At 36.2% G+C, this 25086-nt stretch overlaps 2 protein-coding genes across 2 annotated transcripts in view; both read left to right on the top strand.

Moving 5' to 3' along the window:
- LOC120335274 (uncharacterized) overlaps positions 1-25086 on the top strand; it is a 241649-nt gene that overhangs the window by 108629 nt on the left and 107934 nt on the right. The gene's annotated exons all lie outside the window — the stretch shown is intronic.
- Positions 18240-21985, top strand: LOC144419922 (carnitine O-palmitoyltransferase 1, muscle isoform-like). Its single transcript, XM_078110152.1, has 4 exons — positions 18240-19443; positions 19982-20263; positions 20960-21124; positions 21873-21985. The coding sequence occupies exons 1-2, from the start codon at positions 19253-19255 to the stop codon at positions 20025-20027; spliced, it is 237 nt and encodes a 78-aa protein (XP_077966278.1). The 5' UTR covers positions 18240-19252; the 3' UTR covers positions 20028-20263; positions 20960-21124; positions 21873-21985.

Here is a 25086-nt window from a genome sequence, read left to right as displayed (position 1 = left end):
AAACTTAAATATTATGAGCAGTATGGTTTTTGTAATATTTGTGTGATTGCGTTCAATTAAGTATAACAGGGTGGTCCAAACCCTGGTATGGTACATTTCGTGCGGCACTCAGAACAATTTTGACAGAAATAAATTGTCTTGGGCAGACAGGGCCCGGCAGGTTCGATAAGTGAATTTGAGCTTTTCATCCCGATTTCACACCTTGAGCTCGCAACAAACTCTTTATTTAGAGAAACATTTTGTGCCTATATTTTAGTGGGCCTTGTGATAGCAGTGGCGAATCGCAGAGCTGTCTTTGTGCCGCCCAATCAGTTTTTTTAAGCTAGGTCCCCAAATCCCAACTTTGATGTACTTGATTGTTCTTTGGCGATAGCACTAGGTCTATTTACACTGCAATTTATAAACTAGTCAAACATAACAATTCATCATAAAATTTATTGTTATTTGAAATGTGACAGAAGAAAACTGGAAGGAAACGTATTTCCTTGCCCACAACAGTTGTAAACCACAGTCACTGGTGTTCATATTTATTCCACAACATTATAATTTGAAGCGACACCACCCATGCAACATAACAATAAGCTAATTAGAAAGATAAATTGTCATTCTTTAATATTTTCAACGGAAGTAAACTCACACTATTTCTATCAATTCTGGATTTTCTCTGACTGTGACCCACAAGGCCTCCTTGAAATTGCGGCCCTCCAACTTTGCAAGCTTGGACTAGCCTGAAGTGCAAAATCGAGAGTAGTTTGGTGTTTTGGGCGAGCATAAATGTAAACAAAGTTAATTTTTATATTATATTATGATTTTAGAGTGTAACTTATGCAATATGAAACTAATGAATTATGGGAAATTGAAGAATCTAGAACAGAATATTTGCAATAGCAGGTTATACATATTTATGCCTTAAATATCCATGTCCTCGTAATTCTTTTGACTCCAGTATCAAAACACTTGTTAGTACACGGTACCATGTTAGGGTTAATACTACAGGTTTCTTCCTGCCAAAAAGTGTCATGATTTTGTCACTTGTACACTTGATGGTATATATGCACACAATCAAATGTTCTATGCCCTCAAATTTAGCCTACTTTTTTTTACGGTATCTCGCCAACACAACACTGTGAGACTGTCTGGTCTCGCACTTTTATTTTCATGGTAACTAGACTGTGGTGCATGGAATCGACTTTTTTTTGCTGAAACAGTGATTGTTTGGTATGTACCGGGTTGCTTTGGCGTACCTATTGCTTTTCATTTTATTTATTCAATAACATATTTAGTTCGATTTTATTATATTCATCAGGTTTCTGTTAGATTTCCCTAAGGGTGGAGTCGCTCGATAACCAGTATTGGTTTTCGACATCTCCTTTCACCCTGGAATGCGACTTTTTATATTTCCTTCAATTTGTGTATGTATAGTTTGTACTTTCAGCATGTTGAAGAAATAAATTACTGATTACTATATTTACTAACTCACTACTTTATTTCTAGCTTTGCCGCGAATTGAAAATGTTTCATCTCAAAGAAGTGGATCCGACATTCTTTTGACTTGGAATGCAGTATCTGACAGTAACGTTCTATACAACATAGAAATCTTCTGCGATGATGTGAAACTTGGAGAGACTCACACTACAGAAGTTCCTCAGTATAGAATAAAGTCACCTACACTTGGTAAAACATATCGTTTCCAAGTCTGGGCCAAGGATGAATGGGGAAACTCTGGCATCAAAACGCAGTCAAAGAATGTTATAAAAGGTATATTTCCAGGATTATGTAGATTTTTTTTTTTGTCATGGACTTCTGTGAATAATACACATACGAGTATACATAAGAGCAACCACTGGCAGTCAGAATCATATTGTGGTGACGATAGACTGCCCAACTCATTGTAACAATTTATTCCAGTTTTGTCATGGATTATATCTTAATGGACTAGCACAGGGGTGTGCAAAATGTGGCCCGTGGCCCACGAAACGAGTTTTTAGTTTCGTTTATCTGGTACGTGCGGGCATTCCAATCTCTTTGCGCCGCAAAGCCTATACTGTACCAGTACCTGGGTGCCACTGCCATATTAGCAACACTAGCTAGCAGAATTCTGTTGCCAAATACACACTGCTGAGAAAACATAGCAAAGGCACGGCCTGCAGCCTTACCCAGTTACTTGTATCTGGCCCTCCTGTAATAAAGTTTGCGCACCCCTGGACTACAGCATGATATTAAAAATAAAGCAAAGCAAGTAAGAATTACAGTATGCAATAAATTGCGACTATTGGGATTTACAGCAATCACTCTATAGCAGTGGTTCCCAAACTGGGGTCTGCTGACCTATTGGGGACCGTGAAGCACTTTTGGAGGGTCCGCGAAACAAATCTGTAATATGGCTATTAGCTTGATAATACAAAAATTGAGTGCCTAAACAAATACACATTTGTCGCCTTTTGCTGTTTTGCAATCACCGCTAGAGACACTGATTCTTCACTTTATGTTTCGATCACATTGCCCCATGTAATGTCACAGAGCTGTGGGCCTGTGATATAGCAGAGAGAGTTCAATTCATGCCACCACAGGTATACTAACTGCAGTGCTGTAGCTAACGCTGCCCTTTTACCAAATATCGAAACAGACTGGATGTCACACTCACATTAGAGTTGCGCTTTATATTCTTTTGTTCGTTTCACTATACGGTGCATTGATTTTTTGTTGTGATCTTTTAATGTTTTGGTGCACAAGACCGGGAATCGTTAAAAAAATTGCGAGGGGTACGTCATGGAATTTTTTTCAAAAAGTTTGGGAACCACTGCTCTATAGCAAAGCTGGTCAACTCGTTGATAGTCATGTCCCGAGTAGTCGATATCATCTGATATTGGTTGAATTTAATGGGTGAATGAGTGGGCCAACTGGGTGAATTTAATAACATACCACAAAAAATACAATATACACATACAGTATTTGAGTCTGGGCAAGTTCTATAGAGCATATTTTTACGTAACAAAAATAAGTTTTACCACTGCCAAGGTTTGAAAATGACGCGCCGTATACTGTGTGTCTTGATGACAAAGGATGCTACAATACCTTCTGCAGTATGCAAAAATATTGTCTCATTTAAAAAGTAGTATGATGAATTTCATTCGCAAGTGGCATCAGAATGTCTAATTTTTTTAATTCCAAGCGAGCAAAGAATTACTTTTGGAGGAAATTGTAAATTAGATACCAAAGTTTGAGCAGTCATGTAACATTTATGGTTTGAGAATATTTATTTTTGCTGTTTAGATGATACATGATTATTTGGCAAAGTTTCTCTAGGACTTTTCAACACTTACAACTAAAAAATTGGACCTCATATTTGAATTGTATAATATGAATAGATCTAAAACAAAAGATGAAAAACATTCACTTAGGATACAATTACATAATCAAATTAACAACTTTAATGAAACATAAAAAATACAAATTTTGAGTCCATTTTAGTGGCTGCTTATTGGCAGCGATGGTAGTTTTTATGCGTGTGTGCGGTTATCTGCATATTCAGTACCCATTGCCCACCCAATTCATCAGACCCCAGGTGATGATCATGAGATTTGAATTCGATACATAATAATCTGCGATGTCAACACAGTTAATTCAAACACTTTAACGACCAGTCCATCACACCGGCCTGATATCAACTTAGTTAGAACTACTAGGTTTTAAAAAAATAACGCAAAATTAACAGACGTTAAGATGAAATGCTACTTAAAACATTCTAACACCGTTTTAAAGCTTTTTATACTCATATTTATAGAACGCAGAGTACCTCCACCTATCAACTTTGCTGGAGCAAATATTGGGAATCTGCATCTACCGGAAAGAGGAAATCAGAACAATCAGCAAATAGTAAGATTTGAGTAATATTTATTCTCAACTTTCTATAATGATTTTTCGAAGTATTCATATGTATGTTTTCAATCATCTTCTACAAGATGTAATAGTCAGTTACAGGCTCGGTTGTGTGGTGCATCGTGCTAAGCGATATGAATACACTTGGTTCCACCCCTTTTGATTACCCTGTGGGTTTGCAGGTTCGAATCCTGTGGGGGATAATTAAGTGTGAGAGGATTGCTGGACTCTTCGGCACTGCAGGGTGTTCCACATAAAGCATTGCGGAAGACATAATGATAATTGAGTTAAATAATACACAACTATTTTTCTGAAACACAACTAAAAACTGACAAATTTCACTCAAAACTACAAAAACGAGGCAATGTTTGCAACCATGCTTGAATATCTGTTTGAGCGATATTTGTCAGTTTTCAGTTGTGGTTCAGGAAAATAGTTGTGTATTGTTTAACTCAATTATCATTATGTCTTCCGCGGAGCTTCACTTCAGTTGCAGTATCCAAAATTGAATCTTGCAAAAGCTGCGATGGACAAGGTGAGCGGTGACCGTACATTAGAACCCACGTACATTCAAACCCATGCGTATATCCGCGGGTTCAATCTATATGCGGGTGCTAAAACCCATGGGTTAGGGTGAGTATGGGTTCAAATATCCGTGAAACAAAAAAAATTCCATAGGTGCAATAGTATGCAGGTGCAATTGTCATGGGTTCAAATGTAATGGAACCGTCTGAGCGGCTGGGTGCAGAAATTGCAATTTTTACGCGTTGTGTCATTATTGACTTATTGCTGATTGGTTATAGTTACGGAAATAAATAAGGAAACTGATGCTTGGGGAAACATCCATAAACGCTGTTCAGCGAATACATACATTAAGAAATATAAAGCGTTGCCGGCATATTTTAGTCAACTGAAAGGTTAATTATTGCAATAATTCAAATGTGCTCGCGTACCACTTGAAAAGCTCCCGTACCACAGGTTGAGAACCACTGCTCTACATAGACTGATAACCAAACGAGAGTCTGTGGTTCGTAATATGATTAAGCAGTGTTATCGGCTTTTCCTCCCCCGAGATAAATGTGCAAAACCTATCCTAATTCATGTTGATAATAAGCCCCAAAATGTGATGTCACTATGCATATTAGAACTTTGCTATACCAGGGGACCAGAAACTGTGGGATATTCAATCACTAAGCCATATGAAATACTTAATCCCTAAATTTGAATATTATTTGTCTGCGTTTTTATAGCAGGTAATAATGATGAAAAATATGCTAGATAGTAATATTGAAATTTTTTTAAGGGGCAAAATGAACAAGAAGAAGCTGGTGCAGTAGGTGGAAACCAAGCAATAGAATAAACCAATACAACATGAAGGTGATGACGGTACGTGAAATACCATTTACTAAAACAGCAAACTTGATTTCTTGTCTTTTATATTCTCGAAATAGTTCGTGGAGTCATATTAGATCAGTGGTTCGCAACCTTTGATAATTAGAATGAAAATTACCATTCAGTAGCAGAAAACAGCATCATCAATCATTGGTACTACAATCAAAATTATAGATAGTGATACAAATAAAACTAACATTTTTTAATGGTTCTGTGGCCCACCTCAAAATCTTTTTGTGGCGAAGCAGTGGGACATGGCCCACTGGTTGAGAACCAGTGTATTGGATGAAACAATAACTCATTTTGTCTCCTATTTTTGCTATGTTCACTGTACTGTGAGTAATTGTCTTCGTTTTTTGAATGTGGTCTTTACATATCTGCGGACGATCAATTACCCTTGAAATATTATTATATTTGCAGGAATTCAACCAGGTTTTCCTCAAGTTCATTTTTAACAAACAATATTCAAGATTTGTAACTGTTGCTAATCTAATACCTTATTCAAACATCACATAGAAAATTGCTATGATATTTCTCTACTGAGCACAATTTTTAGAGTCATCTGAATGAAAATTTTGTTTTTCAGATTCCGATGATCTTGAGAAGTCTCCCAAACTGACCACGTTCTAAAGACATTGCTAAGATACAAATGTTTCAATAATGTTGTATATTCAACATTTCTGTCGTTAACATTGCTGCTGTTATATTCAACATTAAATTTCTCCAATAATCTCGGACTGAATGCTGAATGATCCTGTGGTATCCTGCAACACATTATGGACATGCATATGTAGTGAAAGGCTCAAATATTAGAAATATTAACTCTTAAAGACTAGATAGTCTAGTCCAATAATAGTAAAATTAGGGGGAAAATTTCATAATTTATTTTTTTATGTGAAATGCTGATTTATTTTGCATGGGCTTGGATTGTGAAAACATAGTAATTGACTCTTAGTCATATGCTCCACCCTTCAGCAACGATTTCGGCAATTTAGGTCATCCCTCACAAGATTTGACCTCTTGAACTGACCTCAGAGCATTTTGTAAAATTCTGCACCAAATCCTGATTTGCATGTTTTGCCATACAAATTCTTGTCATTTCATAATTTTTTAATTTTTTTTCCTATTAGTTTTACAAATTAGGTTGGGTGCTGTATTAATGCTTTAGCTTCTTATGTACTATTTTTAGTGAGTCATAACAAACTCACGTTAAGCTTTTCCAGATATCATGTGTATTGTTTGGTGACCGTACATTTGAACCCACGTACATTTGAACCCATGCGTATATCCGCGGGTTCAATCTATATGCGGGTGCTAAAACCCATGGGTTAGGGTGAGTATGGGTTCAAATATCCATAAAACAAAAAACAATTCATAAGTGCGATAGTATGCAGGTACAATTGCCATGGGTTCAAATGTACATGGGTTCAAATGCAATGGAACCGTATTGTTTTTATGTCGCCCTCATTCAGCAATTTTTGTGTAATTATAATTTTTATGGTATGTCAACAACTTTCATTATTTAGGTCAGGTTTTGAGTTTTTTCTTATAATTGACAACTGCTGTACTTATTCTTGCTGTATATCAGTTTACTTTGCCACTCCACATTTTTGCTTGCATTTTAAAATATATAAAAATAATAAAAACTATAAAAATCAATAAAATTATAAATAAAAAAAAATCCAAGTTATTAACCTATATCGTAACTCGTTTCAAATAGCCATTGTTCGAATTTTTAATAATTTTTGTTGTGAAATGCAATATTACCTTTTGCTTCTATGTTTTTCAATTATTGTCAACCACTGATATCTATGATTTCTGTGTATATTTTAGAACATCCCTATGAATTTATGATATTCTGATTTGTCGGCAAACCCGCCATAAATTATGCATTCCATGACTGTTATAATAACAGTTGGACTGGAGTGATTGATTTTTGGCTCAGTGTTGTGGTTTGATATTGTGTTCCGAAAACTTGGTAGCTAAGGACTCTACTGGAGCCCAGTGTAACTTTGCCCCTAATCTATGTAAAGTAATAAGAAATGTCCATTATGATTTCTAGTAATATTATAATAGTGATACATGTAGAATATTACAATGTGTTGTTTTGCAATGCCTATTACGAATTTCCATTTTTTTGTTTTGTGTGAGTCAGGTTTTTAAATTTTCATGTACTGCAATCCGCTTTTCTTGTTCATCATTATTCTCTATAACTCCGTGTGTTTTTCTAAGTTTTAAAAAAGTAAAAAAAAAGTGAACATAGTCAAAAAATGATAATAAAAAAAATTCATGTACTTCCCTAAATATGAAAAAGTAGAAAAAAATTAAAAAAACAGCAAAAAAAAAAAAATTTTGTGTATCCCATAAATTTAAAAATATAAATGTGAAATATTTCATTAAAGAGCTTATAGCTTTATGATACAAAATGAAATGATCAACATAACACTTTGGCCTGCATATTCTAACAGGTCTTCGTCAAAAGTGCTTCGATTTTCTTTTTATTCTATGTTGTATTTTGTTAATTGTTGTAGCATCTGTATAATAAATAATCAATGTGATAGAACCGGGCTCCATGCCCAAGAGCCTGATTGCCTACAACTAGAATTTTGCGAGTTACATGCTGTTCGGATCTCATGGAGTTCAATTTTGTGTGAGAGACTAGCAGAATTCAACTGGTAGGTTGGTTAAGGAAATCGACCCATATTTTACTAGCAACTATTCACCTGGGTTAGTGTTTGGACGGTAGGGCAGCATTCATCATATGGCTAAAGCTAAGGAATTTCACTTTTATTCCTTCGTAATGAAGAGGAAAAATTAATCCAAAGCCAAGTACTTGAAATTGGATTTGGTATAGAGAGGAAATCCAATAATCATATGGCAAACCGTGGTCTCTTGTTCGGTAAACAGTACATGTTTTCGCATTTGATTTTTCACATGAAATATTTAGGGTTCTCAATTTTACCACAAATTTCGCCATGTGAATTTTTTGTCAGTACAACATATGCAATACAATATATATAGCACAACAAAATATTTTTCACATTTTCATGATTCTGCATACAGTATATTAATTTTCTGCACTGACAGAAACGATAAAGACTTGTTGTTACAATTGACCCGCAAAATCTTGTTTTAATCTTATTCAATGTCGAAACGCATAATATTGATGGATAAGTAATTTGATAAAACTGATTTAAATTAAGTGTGCCGTGACTTTTTAATCTTGTTGTTAGTGTGCAGCAAGCTGAAAAAGTTTGGGAACCCCTGGATTAGAGGACTCTAGCTCTGCCTTTACAAAGTAGAGATACGCCTCGTTAGGCATGGCCTACCGTTAAGCAGTAATCAATGATCAACTTTTATAATTGGATTTGGTGTAGAGAGGAAATCCAATAATCATATGGCGAACTGTGGACTCTTGTTCGGTAAACAGTACATGTACAAAGAGCTGATAGGTCATCAACATTTACATTTTTCAAATCTTGAACTTTCATATCCATCCTGGGGAAGGGGAAAACTGATATTACAACTTGACCATATGGATAGCCACGGTCTCTGGTCCTATTACCGTTATATATACCGATAGTCCATGTCCGATACAAGGTTAAATTGGTTTCTGATGGGTATACTTATAGGATATGATTTACATATTTATCCCGGGGGAGAGGAAAACCGGTAAAACGAATTAAGCATATTGCAATCAGGGCCTCTCATCCGGTTATACTCGTTAAACATTGTATATTATTTATACTGGATGGGTAAAACAAACTTGACTATGCCATACCGCGACCGATTGGCCTGTTACCAATCCATGTCAGATATGGTTTCAAATGCAGAATAGAGCAGATGTGATTGAACGTGGAATACTTCTTGAACTGGAAACTACGGGGGTTGACTATCAGAGGCTGAAACTGATGGAAAAGTTCAAAGGTCGGGGATCAGAATTTCTATATGCGCTGGCTTCAGTGAGCAAATTTATACAGGTATACACTAGGTGGCAATAGAGAACAAAAAAAATCGCTAACACGAACTTTAAACTATTTGTCAATGACTACAAGAACATTCTTTATAATTGTATCGTATACTGGGAATTTTTTGTGCAGTACTTTACAAAATGTAATGTTGACCATTAACAAGTGTTAATTTTGATAAACAAGTCAATAGTAAACTCGACTTCAGATTATTCAGCCGCGTGGAGGCAACATTCAGCGTATCCATGACGACTAGATTCTAATTTCCGGTAAATAGCGTTTTTTTATTTCAAATTTATAAGTATAAGTATTAATTGCTGGTATTATACCATTATCGTCCCCGTTTTCTGATCTGTGTTCTTTGTTTCTGTTTACCTTAGGTTAGGCTATTTCACCACCTTTCTGGTCAAAAATATCAAGTATTTTGTGGCGTCTACAGCTGCCGCAAAAGCATGGCGGGATTTCCAAACCATGGCCGCTAAGACCAAACCCTAACCTACGGCGACTGACTTTTTAGCTGTCACAAACCAATAGCGAGCGGCGGTCGTTACGACAGCAAATCGAATATCACCAATTTTGCTGCCGTAACCACGGCATGTCGACTGTAATAGCAGGGCTGCCCCTGATGGTGATAAATGTTATAATAAGTATAAGTTTATTTCGACTCCATAGTCAGCAATAGACGATAAAAAAATAGATAAAAACAGAAGTAAAAGTAACTGATTATAGAATCGGGAAAGCGAACAAAACCTAGAGTAAGGTTTGAAACGTACAGATTTTAGATGGAAAGGTATTGATAAAAGAAGTAGTACGTGTTCGCTCACCCAAAAGTAAAAAAAAAATTAATTAAGGCACGCACGCACACACACACACACAATCATCCAGACATGATACTGTCGGAAGCGAAAAAAAGCGAGACTTAAAAGTAAAAAGGAAGGAAAATATACAAACAAATAAAAAAAAAATGAATAAATTCTTTTGCCACACCAAATTAATAATTTTATGAGGATTGCCAAATTGGATACCGAATTAGTCAACAAGAGTAATGTATTGTGGATAGAAAAGTATTTCTCAAAAGATATCGTCAAGCTGATTATAATTGGAGTCACCTAATGCCAAATTGCCCAATCAGAATTGCCAAGTTGGATGTATGAAGAGGTGGGCTAGACCTGCTTCACTCATCAAATAGAAGCCACAACAAGCCAAATAACGTCCAAATTATTTTAAATACTATTAATCAATAACGGTACCGGTAATCATAATTAAAATCAATTAGGGCGGTATGATACAGAGGTAGGAAAATTGGTTAAGGGAATATATATGGTGTTTAAGGTTCAAGTAAAGTTTCTAGGGTCATGGATTATAGGCAAGTAACTTTAATTGAGGTTGTTGATCACTGCGGTCAGTTCAAATTCATCACGGATGATTCATCAGTCTGCAAGTTTTGTTGATGTATACACCTTTCATGTTGACATAGATAGCATTTAAATTGATCATCATGACGTCCTGAAAAACGAAAAATATATCTGCGAGTACAATATTCAATGATTGCAAATGAGGAATCAATAGAAAACTACCCTATACCTTTGAGTGGAAGTTATTGAATTGTGTAAATATTGATTAATATTAATTAAATATCATTAGACTGCTAGTTGAAAGACCTGAGAATAAAGAGATTGTGGTTGGGACACAAGAGAAATTGTTCACAAACCATGCAAAAACCTTTCGATGTCGGTCAAACCACACACATGTATGCCATTATCTTCATTAGTCATTAACATCACACTAACCCTTACACATTTGCATGCTATACACAGCATATATTCGACCAAGGATAAAAACTTTGTACACACGCAGGACACAGCATATAGTACTACAGAAAGTTAGAATGTAGGGGAGAATTCAAATATACCTCGACTGGTCACCTAATTACAATATTAGGTACAGGAGTTAAATTATACCGTCTACAACCCTCACAATAAATCACACCACCCAAACAGAAAACAAAGTTCACGCATGTGGAATATCAGAAACCCAACAATGAAAATAAAGGAAACAGGCGCATTCAGATATCAGAATGTGAACAGCCATATTAAGGAAAATCTTATGCTATAGAACAAAATAAATGGCCAACTAGAATGCAAAACAGATGGAGAGAGCTCAACTGCTTGTTCAAAATTAATTAGTGATCTCAGAAACAATAACAATAGGGGAGAATCCAAATATACCTCGACTGGTCACCTAATTACAATATTAGGTACAGGAGTTTAATTCTACTGTCTACAACCCTCACAAAGAACACGCATGTGGAATATCAGACACCCAACATTGAAAGAAAAGGAAACATGCACATGCAGATATCAGAATGTGAACAGCCATATTAAGGAAAATCTTATGCTATAGAACAAAATAAACGGCCAACTAGAATGCAAAACAGATGAAGAGAGCTCAACTGCTTGTTCAAAAATAAATTAGCAATCTCAGAGACAATAACAATGTTATGGCTGTTCAACATTCTCATGAAAACAATAAGTGTGTGCAAGTGCTGAGTGTCCCAACTTATGTCATGGTCTTTCTTTTGAAGTTGTAGCTAATTACATACGAAAAATATATAACAGTGTGATTCTAATAATCAATTTTAATATTTTGATACCAAGTAGGACTTGACTTTTTTCTGAAAAGATTTTTTGGATTTCAATGTCTTTAAATTCAAGGGGAGAGAATTCCACAGCTTGGGCCCAGTATAACATAAGGCATGCTGGCTCACAGATGTACTCATAAAAGGTATGAACAGGTTGGAACTACTTCTTCGATTGGAAGTAATTTTAGTTAGTATGTCGTCGAAGCAGTTTGGCAAGGAATTGTTATGGAAATCATGGACTAATGATAATACTTCAAATTTCATTATATCTTCAACTTTGAGTATATTTAGCTTTTTATAGAAATGGTTTACACTTTCACGTTTACCTTTCCTAAAAAGAATTCTTAAAAAATTATTACAAATACTTTGCAATTTTGAGACAAGTGTTTTATTACCATGGAGCCAGACTGAGCAACAATATCGGATATGGCTGAGTAGTAATGATTGAAACATTGCTAGTAAAGCTGATTGATTAACACACTGGGATACTTTGGCAGCAACTGCCAAGTTTCTTTTTGTTTCACCAATAACATGCAATATGTGTGATTTCCAAGACAGATTTTCATCGAAGATAACTCCTAGAAATTTTATTTCTTTCACTCTTTCAATTTCATTGCCATTGAGCAGCAGTGGTTTTGTACAACTCACACTTTTATGCTTGCTTGGATGGAATAATACAAATTTGGTCTTGTTAGCATTAAGAGATAATTTATTAACTAACATCCAGCTATGAATGTTGGCTAGTTCGTAGTTTGCAACTGTGAACAGATCTTCAAGGTTTTCCCCGTGAAGAATCAAGTCAGTGTCATCAGCAAACATGATTGACTCAGAGGATTTCAGACACCTGGACATGTCATTAATGTAAGCTAGAAAAAATAATGGGCCAAGTAAAGATCCTTGTGGAACTCCGTGCTTCATGACACAAATATTTGTAGAGAATGAGTCATATTGCACAATTTGCTTCCTGTCTTGAAGGTAGCTCCTGATCCAATTGAATGGGACGCCTCTAATTCCATAGTGATAGAGCTTACTTAAAAGGATGGAATGGTCAATGGTATCAAAAGCTTTTGAAATATCAAGGAATATTCCAATTGCATGTTGTTTGCCTTCAAAAGCCTTGGTAAGTTTGTGTACCAAAACATTAGCAGCCATAGCAGTGGAGTGTTGCTTGCGGAAACCGAATTGATGCGAGTGGAAAACATTGTTGGTTTCAAAGTAGTTTGACATTCTACTATACATTATTTTTTCAAGAATCTTAGAAAACGACGGTAGAAGACTAATAGGTCTATAGTTCCCAAGATCTGAGACACTACCCTTTTTAAAGAGAGGAAGAACTTTAGATGTCTTGAAACTTTCAATGAATAATCCCGTAGATAGTGAGAGATTGAAAATGTATGCCAGAATATCAGTGATGTGTTCTGGAATATATTTCAATATTTTGAGTGGAATACCATCGATTCCAAAACTTGACTTGGGCTTCATTTCGCGTATGATATTTTTTATTTCTAATGCTGTAGTTGGTCTTAAAAACATGGATGACGATTCTTGCCTCCCAAGATATGAAATGTAATTTTTGTCACAGCTAGCTGGTTGTGGCATATTGTCGAGCAATCTTTGTGCCACTTGGGAAAAATGTTCGTTAAATTTATTTGCAATTTGTGTATTACTGCATTCAAGTCCAATTAAAGGACATGAATTGTTTTTATTTTTACCGATTAGTTCATTAATTGTTTTCCATACTGCCTTAATGTTGCCTTTGTGAGAGGCAAATTTGGACATATAATAACTTGATTTCTTTTTATGGAGAAGTCGAGCATAAAGATTCCTGCATTCATTAAAATGTGATTTGTGTTTGTCATCTATGTTTTTATTGTTTATTAATTTCTTATAAAGTTTTTGTTTGACTTTGTTGAGTTTGCGTAACTCAGTATCATACCAAGGTTTGTTTAATCTGTTTGTTTGTGTTCTGTAAGGAAAAGACTGAGAGTAAACAGTAGAGAATTTATCAAAAAATTTTTCAAAGCATATGTTTGGATCCTGTATGCTGTTGAAGTCATCAATATCAATGGAATTCAATTCATTTATAAAAGTATTCAAGTTGGACGAAGTAATTTGGCGACGAAGTGTTTCAATTCTGTTTTGGATTTGTTTTTCTAGGAGAGAGCATTGCACAATTGGCAAATGATCAGAAATACATTCTGCTAAAACAGCACAGTTAATTTTTTTATCATATACGTTTGTCCAGATGTGGTCTATACAGGTAGCAGAACTTGAAGTTATCCTGGTGGGACAGTTTATCAGAGAATAATAGGCCAGACTGTGCATAATATCAACAAATAGGCTGGTATTCATATTGGACTCATCAATAAGATTATAGTTGAAATCACCCATTATATAATTATAATTCGACCTGTTCATCTTTGAGAGAACTTGGGACAAAAGATGTCTAAAGTTAGCATTGTTCAATTCATCAGTTAGTGGTGATCTATATATAGTACCGCAGGTTATTGTTTTATTTTCTAATGATATGTCAATAAATATGGATTCAAAAACCTTCTCACACATGATAGTGAGATCCTTACGGACAATGTATTTCAGGTCATTTCGAATGTACAGACCAACACCACCACCTCGGTGATGAGATCTACTATTAGAGATGAAAACATATCCATCCAATGCATTGAAGTGGCCATTTGTATCAGATACAATCCATGTTTCATTTATAGCAATTACATGTGGCTTACAATTTAGTGAATTTACTAGTGCTTCAAATTTTGTGTAGTTTTTGAATGAGGCTAAAGATCGGATATTGATTGAAAGAGTCATGAAGCCACTTAGTTTTAGACTATCATTGAATTTAAGGTCATTGACATCACTGGAGCAAATATACTGATTTGAGCTATTGTATAAGTATAAGTATAAGTTTATTTCGACTCCATAATCAGCATAACAATACATTTGACAGATAAAAACAAATAAATAAAATCTGATTATGAAATCAGGGGAGCAAACAAAACCTTAGATAAGGTTTATAACGTACAAAATATAAGATGAAAGGTTTTGCCAAGAGGAAGTGGTACGTGTTTACTCACCTAAAATTATCAAGTTATTTCACACACGCTCACATGCACCCACCAGCCACACACACACACAACCACTGAGAAGTTATTTAAGTAAGAATGAAACGCGATAAATTTAGGGTATACTATACAGTAAACAAAAGAATAAATAAATAAATACTAGAAAAGAAAATTATCTGCCACACCATATTGATATTTTTGTAATGGTTGCCATTGCCAAATTGATCGATCTTCTAATCGTTAATTAGGTATATAAAAGGAAGATTCTATTGAAAACATATTGCCAAGCTGATTATAGTTGGAGTCAAATGCCAAGTTGCCCAACCAAAGTTGCCAGAATTGGGTGCATGAAGAGGTGGGCGAGACCATTTCATTCCCCAAATTAGAGCCTATTATTGCCAAATTATATTCCAGATTGTAATAAGTAATTAAGTTACCGGTAACAGTAAAATTACTATAATTGAGTAAAGTAGGATGTGGAAATAAATTGGTTACAAAGGGTCTAAGTGAGGTTTTTCATTCTTGGGTATTGATTTCAGACAAGGATATGGGAGTGAGGTTGTTATTTCACAGGATATCGGGAGTCTTTTTTTGTTTTTTCCTTATGTGTTTTACTTCATTTAATCACTTTGAAGTAACCTGAAAAACAAAAAATAAAACTGCGAGTAGATGTTTCAATGATTGGGTGAAGGGGAACGCTCTGAACTATTTATTACAGGCAAAAAATAATTGTTTAATTAAATGGGATGTATTGTCATTATATAGCGATGGATAGATGATCTATGATGACATTCTGCTTGGGACAGAGAAAAATTTATCACACCATGCAAAAAACACACAAAATTTTACTATCTATACCTTGGCCAACAAGTCAACTCAAACACCATGCCTTAACATAAAACGCATGCATACATAAATGATATAAAAACCACATCCAATTACAATGACCCACAGCAAATTAAAATCTGAAGGGGAGAATCCAACATAGCTCTACTGCTCGCCTAGTTGCAATAATTAGTAACCTTGCAGGAACAATATTGTACTATCTACAACCCTTATACCACCACTCAAACATAAGACCAAGCGTGTATGATAGGGACATCACAGCTAGAAAAAGATAAAAACACGAGCGTTGTACATGAAAACACTGTCTATGTTGATGAATTCTTCAGTGTCAGTATTGGTTGACTCAAGAAAAATTTGGTTGAGGTATTCAGGATTAAATATTTTTGTAAGAGTCTGGGCATCAGCTTTCTCTGAGTGAAAAGTAGAAAATAATTTTGGTATTTCAGAATCAGAGATAGAAGAGAATGGTAAACATTCTTTTTCACAAAGGAAACAGCACCAAGGCATTTCATCAGCTTCAGATTGCAGGTTTTTATGATTTGTAACGCCTTCCTTATGAATACAGTTTTGATGTTTTTGGGGTTAGGTTTGGGTTTAAGTAGATATAATTTCGCATGTAAGACTAAAATATTGTACATGACTTTGTAAACATACCGGTAATAGTGCGATAAAACCATGGCAAAAGATGTGACGGTAGGTTTGTGGCAGGAGCTGCCATGAAGTGGCATGAAGAACTGCGACTCGCCGTACCGGTACTAGAATTGTTGAGATACTTAGGATAGGTTAGGCATTAACATATTTATGCCGGGGGAGAGCCGATATACTGCTTAACCATATGGCAAACCACGGACTCTCATCCGGTTACCAGTCCATGTCGGGATCATATGGGATTAGTTAGACAATTATTCCGATTGCATGGAATTGATGGTAGAGGTAACTGACCAGCGGTTATGTGAACCACCCTACAGCGGCGAGGAGTCCAGCAATCTTTTCAAACATAATTATCTTCCACAGAATAATTATGCGAACTTGCGAACCTATTGAAATTGTTTACCGTTTATACTGACCTACCGTAAAACTGGCTAACTTCGGATGCCTTGTAATTTCGGATAAAGTTTTCAATCGTTTGTCATATTGTGCTTCTGGCAGTTTCTATAGTGAGTCCTTATATATCTAAATCTGTTATCATATTCAATCGCGCAATTTATTTTATTTTTTGATTAAAAAAAATCATGTTTCACGATAGAACTGATCTTCCGTTTTCGATCGGCTCAAATCGTGACTTCTACTGATGCTAACTTCCTCAAACTACCGTCTTTCGATAGAGGGTGATAACAATGTATATAGCAAATTAGACTGATCGCAAAATGTCGCAGAAGACTTGAGAAAAAATAGAAGTTCAAATATTTTTTTATTATCAAAATAATAGCATCTGACGCACACGTTGAACTTGACGTCATGTTGTGTCACCGGTATAGATTTGATGCCAGACTTTCGGGCGCCGACGTGTTGGCGTGATTTGAAAATAGCAACAATATTTTGTTTGATTGGATCAACATCGACAATTTTTAATTCCCCCATTGGGAACGGCAGCATGGTTCGAAATAGAAAAATTGTGAGCAGTCGTGAAATACTGCGTAATTATAAAATATATAACCAGCAAAAAATTGTCACAATTGAGTTCAGTTTCATGAATTTAACAGAGGATTACATCAATATATATATTTTAAGTTTGACGCGAATTGGACAAGAAATGGCGAGTGAAGAAGAGCGATTGATTGAAGTATAGTGAAATCGTCCGAAATTAGCCTGTTTTACGGTACCCCTTTTGGGTCTGGTATAGTTTGGTACCACATGCGCTTTTAGGGGTCTCATGTAGTTTCCTACCTAACATACTTCTAGCGGGCGTAGCAAAACAATTTTTTCATGTGTCAATCCTAACCCCACCTGACTATGCCATCCAAATATTACATCTCTACGACGTCAGAGTGACGTAATAGAGACCTTCAAACTATACGAACTGTCATCCAAGACGCGCACGTCTGCGCACCCGAAATTGAACGGCTATTTCTTTCGTTTTTATGTCGCGACGATTCCAATATGAGAGTGATCGCTGACGTTAGTAAGTTCTTTATCGTCGGCGCCGATGCCATTTCGGGCGATAGTACGTATATTTAACAAGCTCTATGACGTGATTGTGATGTCGTAGTGATGTAATTTTTGGATCGCATAGTCTGGTGGGGGTTAGGATTGACATGTCAAAAAATTGTGATGCTACGTCCACTAGACGTATGTTAGGTAAGAAACTACACGAGACCCCGCTTTTAGTTTGTCTGGCTCAATAATTTTTGCAAATGTCAATCCTAACCCCCACCTGACTACGTCACCGAAAAATTACATCATTTCGACGTCACAGTGGCGTAATACGGCCCACAAAAGTATGCGGATGGTCGTCCAAAACGCGCAGACGAGAACCCGAAATCGAACAGCTATTTCTCTCGTTTTCTCGTTGCAACGATCCTGAAGGAGAGAGATCGCTGACATTAGTCAGCTCTTTATCGTCGGCGCCAATGCCATTTGGGCGATCGAACGAGTATTTGGCAAGCTCTATGACGGGATTTTGACGTCGTAGTGACGTAATTTTTGGATGGCCTAGTCAGGTGAGGGTAGGGTTGACATGTCAAAAAAAATGTTATGCTATGATAAACCTGATGAAAAAAAGCTTGATTGAAATGGTGATTCTACTTTACAGTCCAGATTTGAAAAAGAATCACTGTCACAATTTGGATATATTTGATAACGAATACCCATTGCTAAGTAATAGTGCTATCAAACTGTTGTCTGTATTTTCAACCAGTTACCTATGTGTTATGCGAAAGAATCGGCTGTACACTGCTCCAGAGCTACATGTTGCAGAAACTTCTTTGAGGCCTCGTTTGCAATCCTATATTGGAAACGAAACAGCAGCAGCACTGTCACTAGACCTAATTGTGTTTGTACATGATTTGGCATGTACATGTTTTTCATGCGAGATGTTTCATATGTACATGTTTTATATGTGCCTTTCCTACGCATAATGGGTGCCCAGCACTGCATTCCATTATGTAAATATATGATATTATTTTATGTTTCACCCATTACAATTTTTGGCCAGCACATTATTTCATAATTTTTCTTCATGTGAAAGGTTTTTAAGTGTAGCTTTTTTGTCTAGATTTCTAGAAGCATGTTGGGGGCCCAGCATTGCATTATTTAGCGCAAATATATGGTACTATTTTCTGTTCTGGTCCTTTCATTTTTTTGCCAGTCCGCGAGTACATTTAATTAATTTTACCGGTCCGCCAGGGTAGAAAGGTTGGGAACCACTGATCTACATTACTGACATAGCGGAGTCTAACGCTTGAACTACTAAGCCACTGAGGTCTATTAAAATAAAACTGATCTAAATGAATATTTTATTCTTCACAGGCTCGGGTGTTTTCTTTAAATCTGGGGTAAACAAAGACTCGTTGTACGCGATCGAGAAAGCGGCGTTTGTGATTGTTTTGGACGATGAATCCAATGTATTAGATGTTGATGATGTGACAACTTTCTCAAAGTTCGGACGTTCGCTGTTGCATGGAAAATGCCATAACAGGTGATTGAACTTTATTTTAAGTTATTATTTTGAGGGGGGAGGTCACGTTTTGAATTTGCCTGAGGTTTCTCAGGATAGATATTATTTTAAGAGTTTATTGGGGGGGTTCGGGGGGAGGCCACTCTCTCTCTTCGACTAAGGTTTAGACAAGCTATGATGATATTTTTTCACAAAGTATCTCATAACAATATTTTTTTGTTTTTTTTAACCACAACCCGGTACACACACTATGGGACATTATTTGCGAGTAAATGCCCGGGCTGTGAATTATGCTGGAGTAGGGGCTTAGTTTGGCAAGTTTTCATTGGTATCCGAGTTTGAGCTGTAGCCGTATTTCAAATTCAAATTTTTCTGAGTCATGACAGGCCCACTCATCCAGGTTGCAATAAATTAAGTATGCAATGCTGAACTTGGGAGTTCTTAGTCCTAAAACTGTATCTCCTTAAGCGAGACATTGCAGCTTTTCGCCTAGAAAAACTTTATACAGGGCCTTGTTTGTCGTGACTGCTAGACGCTAATAAAGAATAATTTTTTTCAGATGGTTCGACAAATCTTTCCGAGTTATTTTCTACAAAAACGGGTGATTCGGAATGAACGCGGAACATTTCTGGGCTGACACTCCGATCAATAGCCACCTTACGGAAGAAGTCATGTACGATGAGTTTGCGAACTTTGGATATAATGATGACGGTACCTGCGTCGGAGAATCAACTTCGACCCCCCTTCCTCCTCAGCGTTTAAAATGGGACATTTCAGAACCTTTAAGTGTTGCTTTCGGATTAAAAATATTTTGTGTTTGGGAACACTAATTTAATGCCAGGTAGAATTTGTCTCTCAATCTTGGCTATTTGATTGAAAATATTATATGTGAGAACACTAATTTAATGCAGGGTGGAATCTCTCATCCTGACCTAACCTACTGCTCAACTGAAAGTATATTGTGTATGGGAACACTAGATTAATAAAGAGTGGAATCACTTGAGCTATTTGATCAGAAATATGTAATGTAATTGGGACTGTTTTAATCCAAGGTGGAATCTCGCTTCCATATTAACTATTTGACTAAACAAAATGATGTGTTCTGCTTTTGGGAGCCATGATTTCATAATCTCATTTTTCGCTATTCAGTGGTTCCCAACCTTTTACGGCTCATGGTCCCCTTCCAGAGGTTTTTAGCGCTCACGAGCGCCCCTGTTTATCATTCCAGTGGTATTTATAGTGTTATTTTGATTGGTTGATTCCAAACCCCATTATGATCAAACAATTCATGCTCAACAAAGTGAGAACACCCTGTGGAATAACCTTATCGAGCAATGAAACTAGGAAGAATATTTTTTTAGGATTTTTTTTTATTCACCGGTAATCATTTTTGCACATAGCATTGTGGCCTGCAGAAACTGCTCTGGGGTCCTCCAGTTGGGAACTGCTGCGCTATATATTAGCATTTTTTGCTTGGTAGCTCTGATTTTATACAGAGTTGAATCAGTATCCTAACAATTAATTTTCCTTTATACAGTGCATCGACGTCATTTAATCAAGTATAAAGATTGCAAAGCTTTTATCTGATGACGTTGACCTCCACGTGTTCCCATTTCGTAAATTCGGAAAAGGATTGATCAAAACTTTCCGAATGTCTCCTGATGCTTTTATCCAATTGTCTCTTCAACTTGCACATGTCAGGGTAAGAGAAATGAAAAATTTCATTTATTTAACATTTTAGTGGGGCACTTGAAATTTTGAGTTCTCGCATGGTTTCTGTCATCCGCTTGATGGAGAATTGAATTATGAATTTTTACCCATGTGAGCCCTTTTAAACATAAGTTGTCATATGAACTCATGGAAACCCGTGTCTTAAGGCCAGAGCCGCTAGCTGTTACGGTCTATCTTGGCAATTAGAAATTTCAGAACCCCGCTTTCAAAATTCCTGGCTACATCCTTGGCTTTGGTCATTGACTTGAGTATCCATTCATCAATGACTCGCCATCAACTAACTTGCTAATTCTGACTTGACTGTGGACTCGGATGACTAATGAGTCGTATTGGGGATTTTTGCCTAAGACCTGTGATTCCCAATGTAAACTCAGTTTTGCGCTTGGTATTGTGCCCTCCCTCCAATCGCTCTTTGGCCCTCATGAGGACACTGGTTGGGAAATATGGCCCAAGAGACATAGACGTAACATGCCAACCGCACTAAAAGGAATGAAATATATTCATAACATTAGCATAAAACAGATCGCCTGCACAACTTATTGCACCCTGTATGAGGTGCTACGTAATGGTTTTGAAGCAAGGGTGCAGTCAGGGAGGGGGGTTTGAGAGTCGCAACCCTCTTTTTTGAAATGTAGAACAAAGCATGTATCATACATAAGTTGCCATAAAGACTGCTTTCTCGTATTTCTTCCCTTAAAATAAAAATCATTTTATGACAGGACAAAGGTCATTTCAGTTTAACTTACGAAGCCTCGATGACGAGATTGTTCTGAGAAGGGAGGACCGAGACTGTTCGTTCATGCATGACTGAATCCTGCGCTTTCGTTCGGGCCATGGAAGATCCAGAACAAACTGTAAGTTTATTGTTTGACTAAACCAAGCTGTGCTCATTAGAGTGTGACTAGTCAGAATAATGTAATTATAATAAACAGGACTCAATGCTGTAATTTCAAGTTTTATAATCTGTGGTCCCCTTAAAGACTTTCAATGCTTGTGGCCTGCCAGCTCTTCTATGGAAGTACTTGGTTTCGATAATGAAAAATGAACGTAAAAGAGTAAATCTATTACAATGGAAGATGTTCACTCACTTTATGTGAGCCTCGCTTAGAATATTGTTACTTATGCTCTCAACAAACAAACTCAAAGCCAAAATTAATAAAATTCGGTTTTCTCATACAGTTCAAAGTCATATTTCAAATGGCACAGACTTTGGGGTCACAATTGGGTAAAAATTTCCCGACTTCACAGCCTATGCTCTGTGTTACTAAAAATTTCTCCACGTTTTTGTCAGGTCGCTGATGATGGCTACGGTGTCTCCTACATCATCTGCCACGAAAACACCATAATGTTTCACATCTCAAGCAAAGTCTCCTCTCACGAGACCGTGAGTATTCTTTTTATAATAGTTTTGAGATGACCTGCATTTGCAACTGCTGCATCGTAAGTAACAAGTATTTTATGAAGGACACCGACCTGTGAGACAGGGCTGTGCTGTGCCACCTGTGCCCAGCGGGCCAAAATCGGCCCACAAGGAAAAATATTGTGGGCTGCGGAGAAGTTCCAATTTTGAATATTGTGCGGCCCCCGTAACGAATTTTTGATTTGGTATGTGCGAGTGATTCCAATCACTATGCGTTGTAAAGCCTGTATTTGAGTCCAATTTAATATCTGTGTCTTTGACGTTACAATGCCCTAACAGTTAGCTTGTGCGAAGCATACAACGCATGTCATAAGATCAACAACTAAATTTTTCATGACTGCTACTAGAAAACCTATGTTCAATAAAGTTGCGTTAACCACCTTATCATTAATTTGTTATCAATTGGCTTTCCAGAAGTGTGTGTACCAATATGGCGGCAACGAATTTTGTTCGCCTACTTTACATCAAGTTGTGTGATGAGACTGAAACCTATTGGAAGGGGGTGTATTTACTTGGCTAACACAGACAGTACCCAAACTCGTGAAAGAACTGAAATAAGAAAAATCAAGATAAAATTATGGCCTAACTCTAACCTGGTGCTGACTCTGGTTACACTCATTTGAATTAATTTACATTCTTATGTTATCTCTTTATCTTATCTTATCAGAACTCATCTCGATTTGCTGATAACATCGAAAAAGCAATGATGGATGTGAAGGACCTCTGCGAATATGCAAAGAAAAAATAATTTGAGAAAAAAACAAAAAAAAATTAGGAATTCTTATTAGGTTTTAATGCATTGTGTTTTTATTAAAAAGGGGGGAGCACTGGGGGTAAAAAAATAGGGGATTTTATTTTGATTTTACTTATACTTTTGTGTGAAAAAGCGTGTTCTATTTTTTCTGTAATATTTACTGATTGTGTTTTTATCTTAGTGTAAAACAGATTTGGAAACCGAAAAAAAAAATTTCTGAGGGATGGGGGAATTTTTCAGATAAATTTGAGTTTGAGTAAAATTTTATATAAATCACGATTCAGCATATTTGCACAAATATTTTGACAATTTTGAACAAACCGGCAGTGGCTAGGTATCATTGGAGGCTCTGACTTTTTTTCTGACCCCTTACCCTGCCCCCTCTCCCCCCCTTTCTTTTTCGTCGTCTCACTCAGGTGAGAGCTGTATACAGCATATATATCTAGACATGTTTTTCAAGATTTTTTAAGAATTTGGGTGCATTTGCCTGTGGTGAGGTTACAACACAGGACTCAGAGAGATTATGACATTTTTTCTCACATCTCCTGTCCCCCCACCATTTCAATGTCCCAGCCAGGAAGGAAAACCGCTCTAGTGGGTGCTATCTATTGGGGTCCCGTTTTTTTTTCTCCCCCTCCCCTCTTTTTCCAAGATAAACTCCTATGTTGTGCTCCCCGCTTTTTCATTTTCTGTATATTCAACATATCAACCACTTTATATTTGCTTTTCAGGAACACCACATAGTCACAAATATTTTTGATAATAACCCCCAATCACCCCCCCCAAAAAAAAAAAAAAATGTGCTATATTCATATTTACATTAACAAGAATACAGCATAGATGGAAAATAGAATAAAAAAATTTCTTAGTTCCTTCCAACTTACCTTCCTCAAATATTTTCACTTTATTGAGGATATTATTTCTCAAAACAATACGTTGTTACGATACCATATATTGTTTTGGCCCTCACAGACGTATTAAATGAAGATAAAAACAATTACCGATTAAAAAACAACAAATTTGGTTGAGATATATTGAGAACTGATTTCTTAACAAAATTGAAATTGTAAACGGACTTTATGGAGCATTTTAGACTTGACATTATACGATTATATTCTGGGTTATGGCATATCCTATAGGGTTAAAAATAACACTTTGATGGGGTTTGTCAAAATTATTATAAAAGACACCGACACAATTCATTTTCACAATCAACTCAGAATAATGTGGTGTTCCCTCTATATTTATGATCTTCTTTGATAGACTGTTAGGAATTGAATCTTTTTTGAAGTTTTAATTATGATTCCAGGACTGAACTTTGGAAACCAAATTAGATAATGAGAACTGTAGCCCATATACAGGGGCATAGCCAGCAGGGGGTTTTGAGGCTTGCTCCCTCCTTTTTTAAATGTAAAAAAAGGCATATTACTGATTTAAACATAGCAATTTTTCGTAAAATAAAATGCGTTTTGAACTCTTGAAAACCCATCTGCTTCGGCATCCTTTTAATTTTTTGTAGCATAAAACACTTTATGGGACTCTTGAAGACATATACGACCACCGGACAGACCTAGCAAGTACGGTCCAACTTGGCAATAACAAATATCAAGATCTTCACTTTTAAAAATTCCTGGTTACGCTTCTGTTTATACACGCTTCAATTGTCTGTAAACAAAAAACTTCTTTGGCTAAATTTTTGAGTTTTTGTCTAAATTATGATTATTACCATTAGAAGTCCGAAACTATAATTAATGAGAGA

Source organism: Styela clava, chromosome 2, assembly GCF_964204865.1.
Source record: "Styela clava chromosome 2, kaStyClav1.hap1.2, whole genome shotgun sequence".
Taxonomy (NCBI): Eukaryota; Metazoa; Chordata; class Ascidiacea; order Stolidobranchia; family Styelidae; genus Styela; species Styela clava.
This window is presented reverse-complemented; position numbering and strand designations above follow the sequence as displayed.

Excerpts from the sequence above, each read along its gene's own strand:
- LOC144419922 (XM_078110152.1), top strand. The coding sequence starts at position 19,253 with ATGAATATTTTATTCTTCACAGGCTCGGGTGTTTTCTTTAAATCTGGG. Across the intron at positions 19,444-19,981 it reads CATGGAAAATGCCATAACAG|ATGGTTCGACAAATCTTTCC; the intron begins GTGATTGAACTT and ends AATTTTTTTCAG.